The sequence below is a fragment of the Chiloscyllium punctatum genome, chromosome 7 (assembly GCF_047496795.1).
Source record: "Chiloscyllium punctatum isolate Juve2018m chromosome 7, sChiPun1.3, whole genome shotgun sequence".
In the NCBI taxonomy this organism is placed as follows: domain Eukaryota; kingdom Metazoa; phylum Chordata; class Chondrichthyes; order Orectolobiformes; family Hemiscylliidae; genus Chiloscyllium; species Chiloscyllium punctatum.
Genome location: NC_092745.1, coordinates 132,598,612 through 132,612,682, shown reverse-complemented (window position 1 = coordinate 132,612,682; position 14,071 = coordinate 132,598,612). Strand labels below are relative to the sequence as shown.

The window sequence follows — 14,071 nt, the reverse complement described above, 5'->3', positions numbered from 1 at the left end:
AGCAGTAGATGCGATCTATATGGACTTTAGTAAGGTGTTCAACAAGGTTCCCCATGGGACACTGGTTAGCAAGGTTAGATCTCACGGAATACAGGGAGAACTAGCCATTTGAACTGGCTCAAAGGTAGAAGATAGAGGGTGGTGGTGGAGGGTTGCCTTTCAGACTGGAGGCCTGTGACCAGTGGTGTGCCACAAGGATCGGTGCTGGCTCCACTGCTTTTCACCATTTCCATAAAAATGATTTGGAGGTGAACAAAGGAGGTATAGTTTAAATTTGCAGATGACACCAAAATTGGAGGTGTAGTGGACAGCGAAGAAAGTTACCAGCTTACCTCAGAAAACAACAGAATCTTAATTGGATGTGCCAATGAGCTAAGGAACGGCAGATAGAGTTTAATTTGGAAAAGCAAATTAGAGCAGGACTTATACAAATTAGATAGATTAGATTAGATTAGATTGGCCCAACAAGTCCACACCGACCCTCCGAAGGGTAACCCACCCACCTACTCCCTACTAATGCATCTGTTACTATGGGCAATTTAGCATGGCCAATTCACCTGACCCACACATCTTTGGACTGTAGGAGGAAACCTATGCAGACACGGGGAGAACGTACAAACTCCACGCAGACGTTGCAGCTGTCCAAGACTTGGGGTAGGCCACGTTTGGAATATTGCATGCAATTCTGGTCCCCCTCCTATCAGAAAGATGTTGTAAAACTTGAAAGAGTTCAGAAACTATTTACAAGGATGCCATTAGGGTTGAAAGTTTTGAGCCGTAGGGAGATGCTGAATAGGTTGGGGCTGTTTTCCCTGGACCGTCGGAAGTCAAGGGGTGACCTTATGGAAATTTATAAAATCACGAGGGGCATGGATAGGATAAATAGAGAAAGCTTTTTCTAGATGGGGGAATCCAAATCTAGAGGGCAAAGGTTCAGAGTAAGAGGGGAAAAGTTTAAAAGAGACCTGAGGGGTAACATTTTCAGGCAGAGGGTGGTGTGTGTATGGAATGAGCTGCCAGAGGAAGTGGTGGAGGCTCGTACAATTGCAACATTTAAAATGCATCTGGATGGGAATAGGAAGGGCTTAGAGGGATTTGGGCCAAATGCAGATGGGACTAGATCAGGTTAGGATATCTGGTCAGCATGGACAAATTGGACCGAAGGGTCTGTTTCCATGCTGTACATCTCTATGACTAGAGCTGGGCATTGACATTTATTGGCTTGAATAGTACTTGTTCTTTGTCAGCCCTAGCCTGAATATTGTCCAGATTTGTCTGCAGATAGTTTCAGTGAGAAGATGCTAAACATTGTGCATATTCTCACTTCTGACTTTATGATGGAAGCAAGGCTGTTGACGAGGCAGCAGAAGATGATTGCACTTTGAACACCATCCTGAGAATCACCTGCTGAAGTCATGGGTCTGAATGATTGACTTCTGACAAGATGAATCAAGATGTTGCTTAACCAGGAGCTTGTGTAGAGTCGTAGAGATGTACAGCACTGAAACAGACGCTTCGATCCAAATCGTCCATGCCGACTAGATATCCTAACCTAATCTAGTCCCACCTGCCAGTACCCGGCCCATATCCCTCCAAACCCTTCCTATTTGGGCTTTGATTGGCGCAACATCGAGGGCCGAAGGGCCTGTACTGCACTGTATTCTTCTATGTTCTATGTTCTATTCATATACCCATCCAAATGCCTGTTAAATGTTGCAATTGTACCAGCCTCCACCACTTCCTCTGGCAGCTCATTTCATACACGTACCACCCTCTGCGTGTCAAAGTTGCCCCTTAGGTCTCTTTTATATCTTTCCCCTCTCACCCTAAACCTATGCCCTCTAGTTCTGGACCCCCCCACCACAGAGAAAAGATTTTGTCCATTTATCCTATCCATGCCCCTCATGATTTTATATACCTCTATAAGGTTACTCCTCATCTTCCAACACTCCAGGGAAAACTGCCCTAACCTATTCAACCTCTCCCTATAGTTCAAATCCTCCAACCCTGGCAACATCCTTGAAAGAGTTCAGAAAAGACTTACAAGTTTCACAATGTTTTTCCGATAGGAAGGAGACCAGAATTGCATGCAATATTCCAACAATGGCCTAACCAATGTCCTGTAAAGCCACAACATGACCTCCCAACTCCTGTACTCAATACTCTGACCAATAAAGGAAAGCATCCCAAATGCCTTCTTCACTATCCGGTCTACCAGCAACTCCATTTTCAAGGAGCTATAAACCTGCATTTCAAGGTCTCTTTGTTCAGCAACACTCCCTAGGACCTTACCATTAAGTGTATAAGTCCTGCTAAGATTTGCTTTCCCAAACTACAGCACCTCACATTTATCTGAATTAAATTCCATCTGCCACTTGTCAGCCCTTTGGCCCATCTGGTCAAGATCTTGTTGTAGTCTGAGGTAACCTTTTTTGCTGTCCACTACACCTCCAATTTTGGTGTCATCAGCAAACTTACTAACTATACCTCTTATACTCACATCCAAATCATTTATATAAATGAAGAAAAGTAGTGGACCCTGCACAGATCCTTGTGGCACTCCACTAGTCACAGGCCTCCAGTCTGAAAAACAACCGTCCACCACCACCACCCTCTGTCTTCTACCTTTGAGCCAGTTCTGTATCTAAGTGGTGAGTTATCTCTGTATTCCATGAGATCTAACCTTGCTCACCAGTCTCCCATGAGGAACCTTGTCGAACGCCTTACTGAAGTCCATATAGATCACATCTACCGCTCTGCCCTCATCAATCTTCTTTGTTACTTCTTCAAAAACTCAATCAAGTTTGTGAGACATGATTTCCCATGCACAAAACCATGTTGACTATCCCTAGTCAGTCCTTGCCTTTCCGAATATATGTACATCCTGTCCCTCAGGATTCTCTCCAACAACTTGACCACCACCGACGTCAGGCTCACTCGTCTGTAGTTCCCTGGCTTGTCCTTACCAGCCTTCTTAAACAGTGGAACCATGCCAGCCAACCTCCAGTCTTGAGGCATCTCATCTTAGTAAGAGGCCCAGCAATGACTTCCCTACCTTCCCCCAGAGTTCTAGGGTTCACCTGATCAGGTCCTGGGGATTTATCCACTTTTTTGCGTTTCAAAACATCCAGCACTTCCTCCTCTGTAATTTGGACATTTTTCAAGATGTCACCATCTATTTCCCTACATTCGATATCTTCCATGTCCTTTTCCACAGTAAATACTGATGCAAAATACTTGTTTTATATCTGCCCTATCTCCTGCAGCTCCACACAAAGGCTGCCTTGCTGATTTCTAACAGGTCCTATTCTCTCCCTAGGTACCCTTTTGTCCTTAATGTATTTGTAAAAACTCTTTGGATTCTCTTTAACTATTTGCCAAAGCTATCTCATGTCCCCTTTTTGCCCTCCTGATTTCTCTCTTAAATATACTCCTACTGCCTTTATACTCTAAGGATTCACTCAATCTATCCTGTCTATACCTGACATATGTTTCCTTCTTTTTCTTAACCAAACCCTCAATTTCTTTAGTCATACAGCATTCCCTATACCTACCAGCCTTCCCTTTCACCCTGACAGGAATATACCTTCTCTGGATTCTCGTTATCTCCTTTTTGAAGGCTTCCCATTTTCCAGCCGTTCCTTTACATGTGAACATCTGCCCCCAATCAGCTTTTGAAAGTTCTTGCCTAATACGGTCGAAATTAGCTTTCCTCCAATTTAGAACTTCAACTTTTAGATCTGGTCTATCCTTTTCCATCACTATTTAAAAATTAATAGAATTATGGTCGCTGGCCCCAAACTGCTCCCCACTGACACCTCAGTCACCTGCCCTGCCTTATTTCCCAAGAGTAGGTCAAGTTTTGCACCTTCTCTAGTAGGTACATCCACATACTGAATCAGAAAATTGTCTTGTACACACTTAAGAAATTCCTCTCCATCTAAACCCTTAACATTATGGCAGTCCCAGTCAATGTTTGGAAAGTTAAAATCCCCTACGATAACCACCCTATTATTCTTATAGATATCTGAGATCCCCTTACAAATTTGTTTCTCAATTTCCCTCTGACTATTAGAGGGTCCATAGTGCAATCCCAATCAGGCGATCATCCCTTTCTTATTTCTCAGTTCCACCCAAATAATTTCCCTGGATGTATTTCCAGGAATATCCTCCCTCAGCACAGCTGTAATGCTGTCCCTTTTCAAAAATGCCACTCCCCCTAGCACTTGTATCCTGGAACATTTAAGCTGCCAGTCCTGTCAGTTTTTATCCTTTTAAATAATACTATTCTCCCTTCCAAAATGAACAGTTTCACTTTCTCACATTATGATCCATAGACTCATACGGCATGGAAACAGACCCGTTGGTGCAACTGCTTGCCTTCAGTCAAGGTATTGAGAATAAAAGTTGGCAAGTTAGCTGTATAAAACATTAATTAGGCCGTATTAGGAGTAGTGTGTGCAGTTCTGGTTGCCACACTATGGGGAGGATATCTTTGGAGAGGGTACAAAAGAGGGCAACCAGGATGATGCCTGGATTGGAGTCCATTAGCTATAAGGAGAGATTGGACAAGCTTGCATTTTTTTGCTAGCGTGTTGTAGGCGGAGAGACAACTTGACAGAAGTATATATAATTCAGAGGCATGGATAGGATGGATTTTTGGTGTCTTTTTCCCCCAGAGTGAAAATGACAGATAATAGAAGCATAGGTTTGAGGTAACGGGGAAAAGTTTAAAGGAGATGTACAAGGAACGTTTTCACACAGAGGATGGTAGGTGACTGGAACATGCTGCAGGGGCAGGTGGTAGCAGCAGATACTACAGCAACGTTTCAGTTATTTAGACAGACACATGAACAGACAGCGAATAGAGAGACAAGGACCATGTGCAGGCAGATGGAATTAGTTTAAAGTGAAGGGTCTGTTTCCATGCTGTACATCTCTATGATACACTCCCATTATGGACTGATGGGCTGTTCCTGTGCTCTACTGTTCTATAAATATCTCTGTACAAACTGTTTGTATCCCTCACACAGCCTGCCTTTTCACCTCATTTTGTGTCATCTGCAAATGTGGCTCAATACGTTTGCTTCCTTCCTCCAAGTTAATATATTATAAACAGTTGTGCTCCCAACATTGATCCCTGTGGAACCCCACTGGTCACAGTTTGCCAACCAGAGAAAGAGCCCCTACAGGGTAGATCACAGATTAAAACCTGGCTTGATAAATCATGAATATAGTCATTGCAGTTGCCATAATTGTCTTGAAAACATAATTGCACGAGGCTACAGACAGTTCTTAATAACAAAACAAGTTTATTACACAAAGAAAAGTCAAATGAAGCCACATACATGGGGACAGAAATATCCTAACACAAACATCAAAGCAATGTTTCAACCTGTTTCCCAGTATATCTGTTACAGAGTCTCAATTCAAAAGAAATATCAGTTCTATTTTAAGTCTTTACTTAACTGATTTTCATCTGTTCTTTATCTCAAAATGTGGAGGCAATTTTACAATGGTTTTCTGAGTCCATCTGAATGAACCCCTCTCAGTTATAGAGGCATAGAGTCAAAGAGGATTGCAACAGAACCTTTGGTCCAACTCGCCCATGCCGACCAGGTTTCATAAACTAAACTATGCCCGTTTGCCTGTGTGTGGCTGATATCCCTCTAAATCTTTCCTCCTCATGTACCTGTCCAAATGTCTTTTGAATGTTGTAACTATATTTGCACCCACCACTTCATGTAGCAGTCCATTCCACACACAAACCACCCCTGTGTGAAAAAGTTGCCCCTCAGGTCCTTTTAAAATCTTTCTCCTTTTGCCTTAAAAACAGGCCTCCCAAGTTTTGAATTCTTTTACTCTAGGGAAAAGACCTTTGCTATGCCTCTCATGATTTTATAAATCTCTACAAGGTCATTCCTCAATCTCCAACATTCCAGTGAAAGTGTTCCAGCCTCTCATTATAATTCTGAAACTCTCCAGTCCCAGCAATATCCTGGTAAATATTTTCTCAAACCTTTATAATTTAATTCCTTCCAATAGCAGTGACCAGACCTGTGTACAGTACACCAAAAATGGCCTCACCAACATCCTAGAGAACCTCAACATGACATCCCAACTCTGATACTCCATCATCTGAGCAACGAAGGCAACCTTGTTAAACACCTTCTTAACCACCTGTCTATCCTTGACACAAATTTCAAAGTTATGTATCTGAGTATATTTAAGGCTTATATTGTGGATGTAGATTTGCTCACTGATCTGGAAGGTTCATTTTCAGACATTTCATACTAGGTAACATCTTCAGTGAACTGCCAAAAGAAGCACTGGTGGTGTAACCCGCTTTCTATATATTTGTTTGCGTTTTCTTGGGCTGGTGATGCTATTTCCTGTAGTGACATCTTTCCTGTGATGATGTCATTTCTATTTCTTTTTCTCAGGGGTGGTAAATGGGATCCAAATCAATGTGTTTGTTGATAGAGTTCCAGTTGGAATACCATGCTTTTAGGAATTCTTGTGTGTGTCTCTGTTTGGCTTGTCCTAGGATGGATGTGTTGTCCCAGTTGAAATGGTGTTTTCCTCATCTGTATGTAAGGATACAAGTGGGAGAGGGTCATATCGTTGTGTGGCTAGTTGATGTTCATGTATCCCGGTAGCTAGTTTTCTGCCTGTTTGTCAAATGTAGTATTTATTACAGTTCTTGCATGGTATTTTGTAAATGACATTCGTTTTGCTTGTTGTCTGTATAGGGTCTTTCAAGTTCATTAGCTGCTGTTTTAGTGTGTTAGTGGGTTTGTGGACTACCATGATGCCAAGGGGTCTGAGTAGCCTGGCAGTCATTTCCGAGATGTCTTTGATGTAGGGGAGAGTGGCTAGGGTTTCTGGATGTGCCTTGTCTGCTTGTTTGGGTTTGTTGCTGAGAAATCAGCGGGCTGTGTTCATTGGGGACCCATTCTTTTTGAATAAGCTGAATAGGTGATTTTTCTCTGCTCTGTGTAGTTCCTTTGTGCTGCACTGTGTGGTGGCTCATTGAAATTATGTTCTAATGCAGCTTCATTAAGGCTGATACAGATAGGTTCCTGATTTTCAAGGGGATCAAGGGTTACAGGGAGAAAGTGGGAGAATGGGGTTGAGAAACTTATCAGCCATGATTGAATGGCAGAGCAGACTTGATGGGCTGAAAGGAGCAGAAATTAGGCCAATGTCTTATGGTCTTATGAACCCTTATGTTTCCCTATTCTACAGTACAACACTGGGCCATGCCATTAACTGTATAAGTCCTATACAAGGCCTTTGCTCAATTCTCATAATTTCAAAGTTTTAAGGTGGATCATTTTAAGGGAGATTTAAACAATCCTTAGATAAGCACAAGGATGATTTTGGGATAGTGTAGGGGGACGAGCTGAGAATAGTTCACAGGTCGGCGCAACATCGAGGGCCAAAGGGTCTGTTCTGCGTTGTATTGTTCTATGTTCTATCATCCATTCAACACTTCTGGTGGAACTTGGTTGAAAATGCTTCATTCAAGCACCCTGATTCTCTGTGAACTTTCAAAAGACAGTGTTCCCTCTCCAAAACAAATTGACACTGATGGAACAAATTGTTATTATTGCAGGGCAACAAAGGAATGATCTGAAACTAGTGTAGAGCAACTTTCATTGTTTCCCTGCCACTGCACTATTCACTCATCTCCACCCACTGACCTCGTCCATCAGGGCAGCACTCCTTCGGTTCTGTGTTTGGAGTGTCAGCTTATTTTTTTTCCTAATCTTGTCTAGCCTGTGTAAGCTAGCCACAGTTACATTGTGGAGTGTTGCCTGTTGAGGAGCTGGTCTTGGACTTGGGTGGACAAAGTTAAAAATCATACAACACCAGATAATAATCCAATAGGTTTATTTGAAAGTACAAGCTTTTGAAGCATGCTTCCTTCTTCAGGTAGCTAGTGTAGCAGGTTCATAGGACACAGAATTTACAGTAAAAGATCAAAGTGTCATACAGCAGATGGGATCTATTGAACAAACCGAGATTGCTGTTAAGTCTTTAATCACTCAGAATGGGGATGTAGGTTTTGACTGATTAATATGAATATCCCAGAATATCTTTCAAGTCACAGTCCAAGTTTTCTCAGTATTAAAAAAGTGACATCTCAGCTCAGACAGTATATTAAAGGTGTGAGGTTAGAGTCTGTTTGTATCCCAACCTTGAGTCAGATTGGTTCTGTTTCCAAAGTAGGAATTTACGTCACATTGAATGACTGCCTACAGATTCATCGATTGCCGGTTCTGGTATGCCATAACGAGAAACCATAATGTTGTCCTCAGGAGACAGACACTGGATACGATGGATAGAGTACCCTTCATCGTCCTGTACTTCCCAGGAATGGAGAAACCTACGCTATGTTCTTTGCAGCTTGCAACACATTATGAATGAGGAATAGCACCTCGCCAAGATCTTCTCTATACCTCCTCTTTTCCCCTTTAACAAACCGCCAAACCTTAAACAAATGATTGTTCGCAGCAAACTGCCCAGCTTACAGAGCAACATCGACCACCACACCATTCAACGCTGTATAAACAATGACTGCAGATGCTGGAAACCAGATTCTGGATTAGTGGTGCTGGAAGAGCACAGCAGTTCAGCAGCATCCAAGTCGCTTCGAAATCGACGTTTCGGGCAAAAGCCCTTCTTTATTCCTGATGAAGGGCTTTTGCCCGAAACATCGATTTCGAAGCTACTTGGATGCTGCCTGAACTGCTGTGCTCTTCCAGCACCACTAATCCAGAACCATTCAACGCTGTCCTGGCAACAACTGCAAGATATATCAGAGTGTCGACACTGATACCACTATTACATGTGGGGACACCACCCACCATGTACATGGCAGGTACTCATGTGACTTTGCCAACGTTGTCTCTGTCATAAGCTGCAGGCAAAGATGCCCCGAGGCATGGTACATTGGTGAGACCGAGCAGACGCTACGACAACTCTCTCTCTCTGTCTCTCTCTCTCTCTCTGTCTCTTTCAAACCAGTCTCACTCAAGGTCAGACTACAGACAGACTGTAACCTCACACCTTTAATGCATTGTCTGGGCTGAACTGTCACTTTTTCTTATGCTGGTAAAACCTTAAGTTATCTCGGGACTGTGACTTGAAAAGAAATTCTGGGATATTCTTATTAGCCAATCGAAACCTGGATCCCCGTTCTAAGTGCTTAAAGACTTAACAGCAATCTCGGTTTGTTCAATACATCACATCGGTTGTATGACACTTTGTTCTTTTACTGTAAATTCTGTGTCCTCGGATGATGCCCCACTAGCTGCCTGACGAAGGAACAGCACTCTGAAAGTTTGTACTTTCACGTGAACCTGTTGGACTATAACCTGGTGTTGTGTGATTTTTAGCTTTGTGCTATTTCCAGCACATGATCCCACACTTTCTCTTCGGCTGGTGCACTATGTCAGACTTCGACCTTTTATCGTTAATCTCTGGATCGAAAGTTTAACCCAATCAGTGAGGCAAAGGATTCTCTGTGTGCTGGCTTTAAGGTTAATTCCTTGTCTTCAGATGCCCTGAACTCGTGAATTCTCTTCTTAAACCTCTTTGCTCCTTTACCTGTCCTTTAAATACACATCTTTAAATACACTTTTTATAATCTAACCTAGTGTCTGTTCATGTGGTTCAGTGTCGGACTTTGAGATAGTTGCCCCTATAGTGCACCTTGGAGCATTTCACAATGTTGAAAGTGCTGTAAAATGGAAATGATTGTTAATTTGGACATACTGAGGTTTGCAAGCAATCATAAATTGAATTGAGTGTAATTAGATACACTCTGAATTGAGGGAAACACTCCTCAATCCTGCCCTGAAGTGCCAGTTCAGATTATAAAGGCCAAATGTTTGGATTCAGATTATTTTGTGTTGCATTAGTTGTAAAGGTACAAAGGTTTGTTGTTCTGGAGTGCCTTTCAAATCGTCAGGAAGCCCCAAAGTGCTTTAGTGCTTGTGAAGGATGTTTTGATTTGTTGCCCCTGTTGTAACATTGGGAATGAGACAGCCAATGTGTGCACACTACATAAATGTGACAAAGACTAATTAAGAAGATACATGGGGTACTTTATTTATTTGCTTTTAGGCATTTACTCTGTCTTTTATGGCTGATGTAAAGCATCAGCTACAATTTTACATTCAGCTGATTAAGCCAGATAATTGTGTCAGCAGTAGCGAAGTGTTTCGGAGTGATGCCTCCATTGTATTTGTGAATCAAGCCTTGAGCTGTTATATTGCCCCAAGGTCCATCTAGATGGCCATGTATCTCACTATAGAAAATATTTTAATATATCTAGTTTGGTATCAATGATGCCCATTAACTAAACAAAAGGTCAAAGGTACTGTGAGGTCTTCTGTGTTGAGTCTTTCACAAGGCAAGGTGTTTGCCACGTCTTGTGAACTTCATGACTTTTTGAGCTTCTTTCGGGTCAAAGTTGTATTAAAGGATTCATACAGTCATCTATGGCACAGAAAGAGACGGTTCATTCCATGGGTCCATGCAGGTTCCCCACAGAGCTTGCCTGTCCCATTCCTTCACTGTTCCCCATTACCCTGCACTTTTTTCCCTTTGAGTGCCCGTTTCATTTCCATCGATTGTCACTGTTCCCATCAAACCCCTGGTCAGAGAGTTCCAGGTATTATCAGTCAGTGAGTAAAAATAAATTCTTCCTGACAAATCTCTTGCACCTCTTGTCCAAAAGCTTGTCTCTTTGTCCTTGTACCAACAGTTAATGCAAACAAATTTATGCAAAGTTTCACACCCTTGAACACCTTAACCAAATCTCCCTTTAACTTCCTTAGCTTCAAAGCGAACAACTGATGCTGTGTGCTTGGATAAAAGGGCCTGCGCAGCTCTAGGTTGTGCTAAGGTCCTGGTGGATATGTAGGATTGGATAAGATGCCGGAGAGAGATTTCAAGTCCTCTTTCAAATATTGATCTGGGGTCTTGTGCATCCAGCAGCAGTGGAAGTAAAAGCCGAAATAAATCTGGGATAGATTCTGCATACAGTTGTCAAAGGTTTTGAAATTACAGTTTTGTGGTGTTTGTTCAGTTTAGCCCCAAGGTAATATTGTGTGACATTCCTGTAGTTTTGTTTTAATTTAATTTTGATTTTAATTTGGAGTATTTTGGAGTACTTAGTGAATGGCAGGACACTAGAAGCAGTGGGATCTTGGTGTGCCTGTCAACAGATTCCTGAAGAGGGTTGGACAGGTTAACAAAATCTGTAAGATATACAAATTGGTTTTGAAGTATACCACTTGCTTGACATTAAGCACATGTGGTACTGAATTTACATATGGCTCATCCCTGCAAATAAAATGAAGTGAATGATGGTGATGGTTTTTGGGAGGAAATTTTGCCTGAACCATGTTTTTGATGTACAGGCAGAATGGAAGATAGAATTCTGGAATCTGCTGGTACAAGAGAAAGTAATTGTCCTGTTGTTTACAACAGCTATCCAATCAGTCCCAATTCTATTGCAAATTCTTCTCCTTGTCAAATGGGAGCAGGAGTAGGCCATTAGGCTCCATGAGTCTGCCTTGCCTTTCAATAAACATATTTCCAATTCCCTTTTGGGTGTAATTGTGTCAATGCAGTACCCTTTCTGAGGTGTTCAGCTATTGCCTACTGAAGCCTGAATGATGGGCCTTGAACCCACAATCTCTGCTTCTAGTTGAGCAGTATTAAAGATCATTTTCTACTCTGCCAAGCAGAGGGTTCACTCTGTAGGTACATCAATAGCAGCAGCACTTTGCATTTATTTGGGATTCATATCAATGTTTATATTGGCCATTTAACATTGAAAGAAATATAATTTCTCAAGGTACTTCACAGCTCAACTATCAAACCAAAATTTGAGACTGAACCACATAGAGAACTACTGGGGATGATGTCCATATGTTTGGTCATACAGATTGGTTTAAGAGAGTCCTTAAAACCTTTCTGGAGTCGTTTTGTTTCAGGAGCGGATTCTGGTCCATGCAGCTGAAGGCGTAGCCTGTGTATTGACATTCGTTGCAGTGTTTCCTATACTATAACAGTTCCTATGCTGCAAAAATACTTCATTGGCTGCCAAGCTGTCCAGGATATTCCAAGGCTATGAAAATCTCCATCGGAAATGCAAGCTTTTTCTTTCTTTTCCCATATTTATTCGCTGTGATTGAAATTTAATTTTGTGTTTTCTATCTGAAGTGTGCTCTGAGGGCTAGTGTCCGAGTTGGTTTGCGATTTCAGTCAAGCAGCCAGCCCTCTGCAGCTGTACTGAAGGCAAGCCAAACAGCATCTGGATTCAGTTTTGGTAAGCTGGCTTCCAAACAATTTGACAACCAACTGACTTTGTTTGCATTTTATATTTAGTCATTCCACTGAGTTATAGTAGGAGCAGTGTAAGGACCGTGACTTTCTGTATTCTGTTTTTAAAACCTGTGAACTGAAATGAGAGCGGTTTTAAAATCAGTTTGAAAGGTTGGTTGCAGTTTTGAAAACGAGGAACCTGTCACTGATGGCAGATATTAGAAACAACTGTTTGAATAATAGTAATTGAAGTTTGAGTTGTAGATGCTTTGGTTCTGAGGGGGTATACAGATGCAGCTTTTGCTAGCAACAATAAACTGAATGGTCTATGGACTAGTGACTAGCTATCAATGACCGAGATCTTTTTGCCTAACAATAACTGTGTGATTAGTTCTAAGGTAAGTGAACAGCTTGGAGCTGGGAGCAAGTTAGAGAGAGAAGAGTACAGTTCTTTCCCAGCTCAGAAGCAGAGTTTTGAGCCTTTCAAAAAGTTGGTAATCTGCTGAGTACTCCCAAACACATACAACTGGTTCAGGTGGCAAAACCGATCAAACGTCTGTCACTGTTTGAATAAAGCCATCTTGCAGATACAACACAGAGAATACCAGTAACATTTTTAAAAAATCATCTTCCAGTCATTGGTTTAAAGCATTATTTTAAAAGATATCCCATTTTTAAGTTCATGGTCCAAAAAAGTAAAAGTGTAATTTTCACTTTGGATACTTAACAGTCAACTGGAACTTTCACGTCTGAGATTGCTTGTTTTTTATGGGTAAGGGTATCACGAGATTAAAGCATTAATTGAGTGTAGACAGGAAATGTGGTACAGATTAGACATTAACTAACTGAAGGATGAAGCAGGTTTGAGCTGAATGGCCTACATTTGTTCCTATGTATTTGCTAAATCACTTTGCAAGTTCTAACAATACAGTCAGTCATTTAGTTTGAAATACAGGCCTGCAAGGATCCATCCATACATTGTAGAGTAACTGTTGTATATTTGAAAATCAATTTTTCCATCTTAAAAAAAGTTGTATTTGTTCAGAAACCCCTCCATTTTGAAATTTTCAATTGGCCTGTGCCCTCTCAGCTATTTCAGGTGGAGAGGGAGCCAGATTTACACCTGCCTGCATCAATATTTCAAACAAGAATGATGTCAGCCAGCCTTTGTGGTTTCTGCTCCCTCAGATAACTCAGCCAGTCTTTCCCAAGTCAGCTCTTTGGGTAGAGAGGACTCCTGTGGTCTTCATTCAATCCAAAGAACTTTTTCTGTAGTACCATAAAGCAAGATTCACATGATAGTATACATTTTACTGAACCTCCATGTCTCTGTAAGACTTTCCAAAGGGCTTCACAGTTTATGGTATCAGAGGCTTTTAACCAGTCAGTTACAGCCGCATGGAGTTCTTTGTGTTGTTCCAGGCTCTCTTCTTGGATTGTCCAGTGACAAAGCAAATATGTGGTTCCCCTCGAATACCAGAAACCACATTGAGTATCCTGAATGATGTATTCACTGAATAGGAGGATTTGTGTGAGATACTTCCTCACACTGGGCTAAAAGGATACAGCCCTATTGTTCCCAGAGATTTTTATGCTGTTCATGATGGTGAATAATTAGTGATGGCATTGCAAAAATTGTTTGTGAATCTCAAAAAAGATTTTTATGAAAAAAAAGTCTACAAATTTGAAAACCTACCAGATTTACAGATCTCTACTGGAGTGTTGT

At 41.6% G+C, this 14,071-nt stretch overlaps 1 protein-coding gene across 1 annotated transcript in view; it reads left to right on the top strand.

The window, feature by feature from the left end:
• The window catches only part of acadm (acyl-CoA dehydrogenase medium chain), a 55,471-nt gene that overhangs the window by 4,758 nt on the left and 36,642 nt on the right, over nucleotides 1–14,071 (top strand). Inside the window, exon 2 of the mRNA XM_072574864.1 lies at nucleotides 12,244–12,349. Within this exon, the coding sequence (XP_072430965.1) occupies nucleotides 12,244–12,349 (106 nt within the window). The remainder of the gene's footprint in view (nucleotides 1–12,243; nucleotides 12,350–14,071) is intronic.